Below are 12,422 nucleotides of genomic sequence, written 5' to 3' on the forward strand. Positions count from 1 at the left end.
CTTTCACCTTTTTTATTGTGGAGAATTTTTCAGAAAATTCTAAATGAAGACACGTTTAAAGTATCAAAAATATTATTTTTGTTTTTATTTAGACAGAATAAAATCTGCCCCATGCCCAAACTATGCAATATATTCCACGTACATCCAAAGCCCAAACTGAATACCATACCCACTGCTGCATGTAGTGTGGCTTGTATAAGCCATTTGTTTTTCAGATTCATTCACCAGATCCCAACCTCACCTACATCTTTTAGTAATCAACAAGAAGCTCATATGTTAATCAAAATTATATATATATATATATATATATATATATATATATATATATATATATATATATATATATATATATATATATATATATAACCTCTTGAGTCCCTGAGGTTATGTCTTGTGAAGTAGAGTTTTTACAGTGGTGACCTAGTTGTACATGAGCTAATAATATAGCCAAGAGCAAAAGAAGATCTGTAATATTGTTAGTAAAGTCAATCATAATCAATAGGATATCACAAGACAGACCAGTTGCCATAGAGTCAAGGTCTGCCTCCAAGTTCTAGATCTGGGGTAAAGGAGTAGCACATTGGTAAGCCATTTTGATAATTTTAATCACCAGGATAAAGCAAAAGTCAAACGTACTATGGTAGTATTGGATACTAAACTTGGCAATATTAGTTACAGAGTATCCCTTACCAATTTACACCGCAGCTAATAATTATTAGAGATTGCTTGTTGTGTGTACTCTACTCCCAGCCAACTTCTCCACTGCATGCCCATTCTGCAATCTGGCATTACCCTAGTTATACAAACATCTGATAGTAACCTATAACTTTCTAAGAGTTTTTATCTACCAGCTTTTGCACATTTTTGACAAATGGTCAGGAGCTAATTTCCTAACTTCTTTTTTAAATGCTCCAATCTGTAAGCATTTGAAGAACTCTGTGTATGGCATGTCATATTCCTCCCTTATTTATTTGAAGATACCACTGGAGAAGAATTGGTAGAAAAATTGTACTTTAGCTCATTAAGAAGACTTGACAATTTGAATAAGGGTAGACAATGTGGATCATCCCAATAGATACACATGCTATTTAGATATGTTAAAATACATATAAATATCCACCCATGTTTTGACAAGGTCAGATTAAATTTAATAGGCCTTGGATGCTACTGGAGGGCAGGGGGGGGGGGTCTAAAAATTGATATAGTAACGGTGATTGTGGTCAACCAAATATGGCTTCTATAAATAAAGACATGTTTACCTAATCTTTGTCACGTTTCAATAGTCTATTACATAATGCTACAAAGTAGGAAACCTGAAAGCTGAAAGGGTCCACCCTTCTTCAATTTTGGGTAGGTATAGAATTCTAGGGTTTTTATGCCCCAATTTGAAAGAAGTAACTAGGGCATCTATCGTCTTATTCCTCTTCGGTCTGTGCAGAACCTGCTCAGTGACTAGTGCCATTCGTCGTCTGCACTGGCTGCCTGTGGCCAGGCGAATCGAGTTTAAGGCACGGTCTATAGCCTATAAAATCCTGAAATTGGCATCTCCTCAAATCTTGACTAACCTACTTTTACCTTACACCCCAACGCGATTGCTCTGTTCCATGGGACAATGCCTGTTTGTGATCCCCACACGGGAAGGGTTCGTGCCGGAAGTCGTTCCTTTCGGTACAGAGCTGCCACCCTTTGGAATTCCTTGCCGGCCCACATTCGGGGGCTCTCTAACTACCTCCAATTCATGAAATCTATTAAAACATTTCTTTTGCCCTCTCTGTAGGCCTGCCTGTGTCTTCCAGACGTGGCCATTTTCCTGCTGTTCCCGGCCGGGACGCCTCTTTACTGGGGCAGCTGTTGTGCATTATAAACCCTTTACAATTACAATTATAATTACAATTACGATTAAAAAGTAAGGTGAGAGGCACATCAGGAAAGCCCAGAATAAATCCACCAGTTTAGGCAACTAAATCATTCTAATTAGGTTGATATGTCCCAATATAAACATTGGTACTTATTTACCTATGAGGATTTCTTTAATATTTCATTCATAATTAGTTGCTCTCAAGATATCAAATCACTGTGCAAGCCATACTCCTAGATTTTTCAGTCTGGTGACTTCATAGTGCTTTTGCAGCAGAGTTTGATATTTTTTGTTTTTTTTGTAACAGAGTTTTATATAGCTCGAACTTGACCCGGTATCGGGTATCAGAGTGCTTTACATAGCACCAGTTGTGTTAGGGGACGACACATTTATTTATGGTTAGGCACAGGGAGATTAAGTGATTTGCCCAGAATCACAGGATGTTCAGCGTCATTGCCGAGACTCGAACCCGGTTCCCTAGATTCGAGGTTGACCGCCCTAGCCGTCAGGCCAACTCCTCTCCCCAATCTACACTTAATATCTTATTTGTCCCTGTTAAACTGAAAACATGACATGGGTCCAAATGCGGTGGTAGCCTCTTCAAATGCCTATGCTTTCATAGAGTTATAGGTAGGCAATAAAATATTGTCTGCATGGACTCGGACCTGGACTTCTATTTCAGGGAGCTTTATTTTAGAATATTTGGCTGGATGAGTAGCAGCTTCAAATAAGATCCCATGTACACCACATACAGCCATGGAGAGAGAGGAGGGCAGCTCCAACTACTGCACCAGGCCATTTTTTAGGTGTCAGTTCTGAGGTTATTAGTTGTAACTATACTCAGTGAACCTCAATAAATATCTTCTATCCAATTAATTGTTAAATCAGAAAATCCAATATGAAGGGTTAATGACATGGTTTGAATATCTTTTTAGTGTCTATGGTTATCAAAGACAAGGGTTGTTGCACTGTTTCTGCACAATCAATTAGAATTGCTCCTACATTAGCAGGAGCTAAAGTTTCCATGCCAGGAATGAAACTATGTTGCCAAGGGGCAACTAAATTGATGATTAGATGATTAGTCCTTATAGCCAACAACTGAGCACAGATTTTAAACTCCGCATAGAGTACATATTTTGGTCGATATGTTTCTTTTGTAAGTAAAGATGTAAATTTTTTCACAAAAGGGCATTGTGCAGTTCCTCATGATTCTTAAAAAGGAGCAAACAACATCATTTCTTTATTCATCTGGAGAAAAAAAGATCCAACCCTTTGAATTAAAGGCTTGCATTGTTTGCTGGTTTTAGAATCAATATCAACAGCTTTAGCTAACGGAATTATGAAACTCTCTAGAAGTACCTGCAATTTTACAATTTTGGTTATATATTCATGTTGCTCTTGTGTCATCCTAGGTAAGGATCTCTGTTGTATGAAGCTGAACATTTCAATCTGTAGGTCAGGATCATTATTTTCCATAGAAGATATATAGAGTTGCCAGATATTGCTGGCAATGATAGACGTGCACCTTGGGGGTGCTACTCCCCTGAGATTCCATTGTTGTGCCAACCAAAATTCAGCACGCTAACTAGGCATTTTGATAAGACGATGCTGATGCAGATACTGGGAACCTCACAGTCAGTGAATTGTTCACATGATGGACCTACATGACTTTTGAGACTGAAACTACTTCGGTTTCAGTGCCAGACTATTAATGGCATATTCAGCATTGCTCAAAGCAGCAAGACCAGCTTGGCCAGATAATCTTGAGGAACCGTCTATGGCAAGCATACTTTCCAATATCCTCACAATGGAGAATTGCACTCATGCAGTGCCACTTTTATGTAACTCACTGTCCCTAACTTTTCAGACAGACACAACAGGAGCCGGATCTTCTCTGAGGAGATCTACGCGAGGGTGAGTTGGATGAGAATGCTTGGGACAGGATATTAGAGTACATACCATCTGTAACCCGGAATCCTAGATTCAAATTTAACCAATTTAATTACATTCACCAAACATATTTATCCCCTTATAAAACAAACAAAATATATTGAGGGGGTGATAACACTGGTCCCAAATATTAGCAATCGCTTGCCTTTTTATCACATGGTAGGGAATGTTGTCATATCTAACCGTTCTGGACAGAGAAAGAAGTCACAGGGCTGAATATGCCAATAGAGCTTCTGCAATGACTGCTGGTTATATTCCTAGGCCTAAACTGATGAGGCAGATATGTAAATCTGTCAATCTGGAACTGATCATCGATAAGAGAAACATAGCAATGGGCTGGAAAGCAAGAAAGGCCCTGGATGTCTACAAGTGCTTGCAAGAGGCAGTGAGGTAGTCATAGGCAATAGTGTCTATGTTGACGGCACTGTGAACTCCTGGGACAGGATTCTTCTTGAGTTGGAATGGTCACCATGAAAGTGTGTGATATTTGTCTACCTGATTGTCTGAGTACTATTTGATACAGCCCTGGGTGTATTGTGCTTGTTTCAGATTACAGTCAGGCTCAGTATATAATAAGTGACTGGCTACAGAAACAGGGGTGGGGAGTAAGGTTCAAGATGAGTGGTTGAATAGCTTGAACAAGTTTGTGATCTGTATTAATACACCAAGTGTCTGGCATTTGTACCATCCAAGCTTTATGATCAAACAGTTACCATATGTCATTATTTTCACTCGTCATAGCAATTTCCAATATAAATTGTGATCAATACCAATTGTTTTTTAATGATTTAGAGATCACAGTAGCATTTTAAAAGGCATTTACTATCTCAGGTCAGTGAGGGTATTCCCTTCTTTGGAACTTATCTCTCAAATAGTTTGGGGAGTCATATGTTGTATATGGGAGCAGCCAGAGTTGAGTCAATTATCTCCTTATATTCAAATTGGAATGCAAGTTGTGTATCTGATGCACCATATAGTAGAGACTCAACGCAGCAGTAGAATAGAGAAGATTTATTTGAGAACCACTTTCAGGAGAGCTGTCAAGGAGTGCTCTTCTGGGCACCAGCCTCCAACTGACTTGGCATTTAATGACCCGCACACTTAGCAACTCTTTCAGAATTCCACCTGTTCTTGCCATTAATTCTGGCAGCATTACCACATACATTGTCAAAAATCTGGTTTCACAAAACGTTTGTCTCCATTCTTCACAAATCCTGTTTTTTTTAATGAGCACAGCATCCCCAGTTTTAATCTCACATACCTTCAAACTTTTCCTTATGTCAAAATACAACCTTTCTTTTATTTGAACTTTGACCACATTTCTTCTGACAATTACATCTGCTTCATCCAAAAAAACACACAATTTCACCCACCTTGCCATTCATACAGGACACACTTTGGTAGCAGGTTTACAACCTCACAGCAATTCAAAAGGAAAAAGCTTCCTCGATGAATGTGGGCTGGTACAATAAAACCATAACATAGCACACATTGCATTACTCACGACCCAGTCGTTACAAATAGACCACTGTATTCACTGAACCACAAACCAATCCAGAAGCCCATTAGTTTGTGAGTGATGAAGCTAAATTTTCAAATGTTTGACATCTCCAGACCATAGGACATTTTGTACCTCTTCACTCACAAACTGAACCCTTTTTACTGAAACCAAAGGCTGCGGGACACCTTTGTGTAATTAAACATTCTTGAGAAAATCCACAACTTTAGCACTGGGTTCTAATACCAATCGGATCGCTCACCATTTGTAGTAAACATCAACCACAATGCAAATTTATACTGGGTAGGCGAGGAATTAAAGGGCCCCACCAAATCCATACCAATTTTTACCATGATATTCAAAGGTACTTTATGGCATGCAAAAGGGAGAAAAGTACTTTTAAACCCTTTTCTGCGCTTGCACAAATCATAGACTGTATAACTAAAACAACTTTTTGTATCCGTGGATTGCCATCAAAACGTTTGAGGTATGCGAAGCTTAGTAAATGTATGCCCCAAATACCCTTCATGGGCAACCTTAATCAGTCTACATCTTAGGCCGACTTCGGGAATCAACTTATCATCCCAAACCAACATGGCATCCCCTACAGATAACTCATAGTTAACCTTCCAAAATGGTTGACACCCATTCTCCAGATTCTTCTCACCAGGCCAAACCTGCACAACAAAGGTTAAAACCTGTTTCATCTCTTCATCATACTTCACTTCTTTCTTCCATCCTTCCTCTGAAATGGCACACATTGCTTCAAGATCATTAGATGTTGTCAAACAGTTATCATTGTCCTCATCACCCCATCCTACAAATCTCCATATTCAACATCATCACCACCCTCACAAACAGGAAATCTAGATAAGTAATCTGCTTTTACATTTTTAAAACCTTTGATATGAGGAAAGATCAATATGATACTGAATTAATATGGTGGACAATCTAGCAGCTCTCTGTATATAGTCTTTGTGTTTTTCCCCACTCAAAATAGCTAACAAAGGCTTATGGTTTGTCTTCATACTTAACCTTGTACTCCAGACATACAGATTACATTTTTGAACATGCCATTCATTTGTTTTCAACCATGGAAAAATGACTTTCGTTCAGTCCAAGTACCTTAGAAGCATAACCCACTGTAAATTCATTGTCCTTACTGCCCCCAATCCAACACTGCTAGCGTCCACTAATATACAATATTTCAAAATTGGGTCACAGGGTTTCAATGCTTTAGAACCCACCAACACGTTTTGATCCACTCAAAATGTTTGTCATACTTATCACTCCATAAACAAGGGCAATACTTCTTGAGCAACAAAGACAATGGTTTAATATGAGTGGTATATTCAGAGATAAACCAACTATAGAACTCAAATAACCCCAGGAAAGACTTGAGATCATATTTATGAGCAGGAGGAACATCATTGATAATAGCATCAACTAACCCAGGTCTGGATTCAATTACATTTCCTGACACCACATGACCCAGATATGCTCCCCTTGTCTTGCCCCAGTTCACAATGTTCGCTTTTCAATTCCGCACCCTTTTCGTGCATAATGGACAGAATGTGCTAAAAAATCTGACCATGTTTTTCTTTAGAAGTGACAAAAAATAGCCCATTGTGCTGAAAAACTGCAACATCAATCACATTTTTTAAAAAGATTTAACATTACTCTTTAAAAGACAGATGCTGCAGATGCCAACCCAAAAGGCATCCTGCAATATTGAAAAGCACACACTAGGGAAATCAATGTAATGAAAAGCCTTGATTCATGTTCCAACAAAACCTGATGGCAGGCTGATGTCAAGTCCAATTTGGAAAACTACTTACAATTTTGAATTGATGTGAACAACCCCGAGCTTTTAGGGAGAGGACGTGTATCTACCAAATAGCTTTGTTTAGGCTTCTATGATCCACGCAAACCTTTAATTCTCCATTGCGTTTGTGTGCCACAACCACAGGGAAGATACAATGGGATCAATAATAACCTTGTCACATAACATAGCCAGTTCTAATTGAAAAAATGTCCTGGCACAAAATGACACATTGCGCAATTTGTGATTCACAGGAACTGAACCCTCTTTAACTCCTATGTTGTGTTAAAAACCTTTAATTTCTCCCAAGGTGTCAGAAAAGACAAAAGGAAACACCTTACACACCATTTAACTAGCATCATCCATGACCAACTAAACTTGATTTTATATCCCATGTCTCAAAACTATATGGAACAAATCCTGATGGAACCATCTCAATGTGCAGGGTCCTTTCACTGCACATACATTTTTCCAAATATTATCCTTCCTCTGAAGACAAAATATCTTCAAAAACCTGTCAAGTCAATCCTCCTCCCTTCATAGAAACAGGAGCATGATCAGGTGGTTCCAACTCTCTGACTGGCCACATCTCTTCAAACAATCCCTATGTGATTGTGGTGATTTTGCTATTGAATCCACCAATAACTGCAAAACCTTGTTCCCAACTTGAACTTTAATGTATGGGTCTACACACTTACAATGATGACCAGAAATGACATCACCTACTTTGACCACAAGACCCATGTCCTGAAGATCCACTTGGACCTTCAATAACCCAGTCACTATCTTCAGCGGCATCATTTATCACATTGATCCCCTTCTCTGTTGGTTTCTTTGTCCTTGGCACAATCTAGGGAAAAATATCCAACCTTGCTACAAGTTCTGCAGATGGAAAACTTTGCCGGACATCCCTTCAACGCTTTGGAATGGGCAGAATACCCACATTTGAAACATGTATGTGACTGATTTGAAAATGATTTCCCCAACCTAAATCCTTCTTTAGGCCCTTTTAACTTGTAATACTCCAGTTATCTCTGCTATGTACACTAATATTGGCCTCTTCAAGGTTCACCCAGTTTCTTAACAGAGATCTGAGCAGGTTCAATGCTCTTTGCCGTACTTATAGTCTCTTCCAAAGTAGGATTACCCATGGGCAATACTTTTTGATGTATCTGTTTGTTGACACTTTTTGTTTGCATGTTTGTTGACTCACTGACAAATAAACTGATCAAAAATCAGTTGGTCCATAATATTTTGAAATTGGCAATCATCAATGAGGTGTCTCAGTGCAGAGATATACGTGTCAACATTTTCATCATTTAATTTTTTTGTGATGTAGCACCACAACACTAGTTTGCACACCAAACCATAAACTTATTTTCTCAACAACTTCCTCATTCCTCATATTCATCCTTGCAGTAAACAATAATAGGCATAGGATTAACACTAGGTATAGTTGTGCTTTTAGGCACTCTGGTAATTGATAAATTGGGTGTCAGGAGGGCCGCACAGAGTTTTCACCCATGGCTCTCTTTTCATATATGAGTGATCTATACAGAAATATCTTGGGTATTGCTCTATAGCCCTTGCGGTACTCTACTATCCTCAAATTGGAGCATCAGAATCGGTTCACTTGATTCTCACGTTTGTTAGTATTTTGATATTTGCAGGATGCTTGATTTCTATAGTCTCCATAGGGTGCTCCAATTTGGATACTCTATAAACCTTATTCTGGTAGACTTCCATTAAAGTCCCCAGTCTTTCATCTAGTGAATCCGCTTTTTTTGTCAACTGTTTCCATTTTGGGACCTTGTTCTATTTGGATCTTCTGGATTATCATACTTTCCTTCAATACATTTTTAAACAACGCCTTATCCAAGTAGGTTGACAAATTAGGTAATCTGTGTCTATGATACCAGTAGTTGTCTGCGAAGAATACATTTGGAGTAAAAGACTGTCTGCTGTGAAATCTTTATTGAGTTTAAGTTATACCTTCTTTTTTTTTATTGAGCAGAAGTTATACCTTTTTGCTGTGCTTCATATCTAGGTGCTCTGAAGTATCTGCTAATCATGGACCAAGCAATCTTTATGTCTACTTCTGCCTTTACTTTTACAGCAGCCAGTACTTAAGCCACAGCAAGAAGCTGTCCTCATAGATGGAGATTGTGAGCATAATGTACATGAATATGTTTCTTAATATGGGCGGTCTGTTGAGGAATCTTGATATTTGTCATCTAAAGTCAAAGCCCTCATACACCTATGTCTGTTATATAATTTGTAGTGTTGTCTCATTTCACCCATTGGCAATAGCCATAGTTTGCTCTTTCAATTGAGCGGTCCATTTTCAATTAGGTTTTCTTCCTGCTAGGTTAAAAATCTAGACCCTTTTGGAGTTCAGCGCTGGTCACTTCCGAAATCAGATATGAAGAGATTGCAATTCAGCCCTTGTGGGTTTCTACCTATATGTAGATTATTGGTGGAAACAGCTCTATTATTTCTGTTAAGAAAAATAATGCTCAATAATCCCTGATGAAACATCATTTTTTTTAATAACTAAATATTTTCAAATAAATTTACACACAGAAACTAAATGGAAAATTGCTGCTACTGCTAACAAGGTGGACAGCTGAAGGGCAATGACGCCCCCAAAAATGCCCCAGTGACAGACACTAAGTTGTTGGAGTCGGGTTGCACTCAAAGGTCACTCAGAATTATTGTTCCCTAAACAATCTTTAGTTGCAGATATCTGTGATTATGGACTGAGAGTCTGCTACCCAGCAAGGCAAAGATAATATTTCCCAGACTTTAAGATTACTTTTGCTGCGATGTTGGGGCAGTAGCCATCCTTAGCCCTTAGTTTGCAATTCCTGTACTAAACAATGTATTTCGCTTATGTTGGCTCCTCAATCCAACATTAGACGTCAGTTTCATCTGTGACCTCTAACCATGGTCTATGGATAATACAACAGGAATCCACTTAAAGTTATGAGAAGGTTCAACCTCTAAGAGCTCCACTTGTTCCTTCCTCCACCTGCATTGCAAAACCCACACTAACCCTTAAAACAAATTCTATGTACACACCACTACCTCACTCCCATTATTAAAATGAAACATCGAACTTCATTATCATCGACTGTGCCACATGCTGACCAACATAAAAGCTGATTAGGATTTCCAGTTTGTCTAATGAACATATTAATACAGCGCATAGGCAATAACACCCACAGAGGTTTGCAAGATTTAAGCATTCAGTAGAACACATATTTGACTAAAACATTTCACCCCTTATTGCCCCCTTCCCTTCAAACCTAACCCACGCTATCCATCCTGTTATGCCTTCTTTCCATGGAATTGTTGTGGTTCTCATCTTGTCAAGGGAAAGTTCAGCAGTAAAACATAGATACAAATCATTAATCCTTTACCTCACAAATATTCTTGTCTGGTTTGTCATGTTTTTCTCGGTCATAGGCCATTTTCTTCAGCAGTTTTTTCATGGCTTTTTCCTTTGATTGCTTCCGCTGGTTCTCTATGTTTTGCTGTCTTACTTGACTCACAATGAATTTTGGAATCTAAATATAAAGTCCATTGTATCCAAATGACACAAATGAAAAACAAAAATGAAAACAATAATTAATAAATGTTCTTCTGCTTAAGGTCAGCAAGAAAATATCAAGATTACACCATAATGAAATACATTTAGTATGTAGTACGAAGCACAAAAAATGTCTAAGTAGGACATTATTTCCTGTTGCCCGCACTCAGTTTTGAGTTTCTACTACTCAAGGAGAGATAATGGTACTGCAATTTTCATGTGTATAAACCAGCTAAGATCTTCATTCAAGGTGAATTTCATCCAATGCCCAAAAAAAGTTTACAAAGAAAAACCAAAGGAAATGATGGACGGAGCATTGACAATACAAGCACTCACCCCCAGTCAACTGATCTGGGTTTAATCCATCACCGTTCTTTAGCCCACTCTGCCACCCCAGTTCAGACATGGCCATATGCAAATCAGTCTGACCCTGTGCCTCATGGGAACAGTCCAGCCCGAACTGCCAAGCCATGCCTTCCCTGGACCGGAAACAAGCTACAGAGGACGGGTTTCTGGCATTTCAGCCTTCTTCAGCCCGGCTTGCTTGAATCCAGTGGCAAAGTGAGCAAGGGACTCACGTCTGAGCAAACCCTGCCAACTTATGGCGAACAAAGAAAAACCAAAGGAAATGATGGACGGAGCGTTGACAATACAAGCACTCACCCCCAGTCAACTGATCTGGTTTTAATCCATCACCGTTCTTTAGCCCACTCTGCCACCCCAGTTCAGACATGGCCATATGCAAATCAGTCTGACCCTGTGCCTCATGGGAACAGTCCAGCCCGAACTGCCAAGCCATGCCTTCCCTGGACCGGAAACAAGCTACCGAGGACTCACGTCTGAGCATACCCTGCCTGGGGGTGAGTGCTTGTATTGTCAACGCTCCGTCCATAATTTCCTTTGGTTTTTCTTTGTTTGCCATAAGTTGGCAGGGTATGCTCAGACGTGAGTCCCTTGCTCACTTTGCCTCTGGATTCAAGCAAGCCAGGCTGAAGAAGGCTGAAATGCCAGAAACCGGTCCTCGGTAGCTTGTTTCCGGTCCAGGGAAGGCATGGCTTGGCGGTTCGGGCTGGACTGTTCCCATGAGGCACAGGGTCAGACTGATTTGCATATGGCCATGTCTGAACTGGGGTGGCAGAGTGGGTTAAAGAACAGTGATGGATTAAACCCAGATCAGTTGACTGGGGGTGAGTGCTTGTATTGTCAACGCTCCGTCCATCATTTCCTTTGGTTTTTCTTTGTTCGCCATAAGTTGGCAGGGTATGCTCAGACGTGAGTCCCTTGCTCACTTTATAAAAATACAATAGACTCCAAAGGGTCCGAATGACAAATGTCTTTTCTATTTCAAAGATTCATTCGTTGATTCATTTCTTTTCAAATTTGTGAATTAAAGTTCATAATATGCCGTCGATTTCATGAATTTTTCAACGTTATCAAACAAGGGGTTAACCAAGAAATGCTCCAATGCATTTCGGACCGGGGAGGTCCTTTCTCAAGGAGCTCTGCAGAAAAAACAGAATGACGCTCTAATCAATGCGTATCTAACGCTGGTAACACACAGTTAAACTGGCTTCACATGCATGCATTCATTTGTGTGCAATACATAAGTGACAAACTAACAATGTGACTGGTCGTGATTTAACCCCTGAGGGTTAGCAATATCATGCGGGTATGGCCGTGATAAATTGTTCTAGTAAGGTGT

The 12,422-nt window shown here is 39.4% G+C and overlaps 1 protein-coding gene across 3 annotated transcripts in view; it reads right to left on the minus strand.

Moving 5' to 3' along the window:
• Positions 1–12,422, minus strand: part of ARHGAP18 (Rho GTPase activating protein 18) — an 843,873-nt gene that overhangs the window by 125,274 nt on the left and 706,177 nt on the right. For all 3 annotated transcript variants that reach the window (XM_078648922.1, XM_078648923.1, XM_078648924.1), the window contains one exon: positions 10,551–10,697. In XM_078648922.1, the coding sequence (XP_078505048.1) occupies positions 10,551–10,697 (147 nt within the window). The remainder of the gene's footprint in view (positions 1–10,550; positions 10,698–12,422) is intronic.

Source organism: Lissotriton helveticus, chromosome 6 (assembly GCF_964261635.1).
Source record: "Lissotriton helveticus chromosome 6, aLisHel1.1, whole genome shotgun sequence".
In the NCBI taxonomy this organism is placed as follows: Eukaryota; Metazoa; Chordata; class Amphibia; order Caudata; family Salamandridae; genus Lissotriton; species Lissotriton helveticus.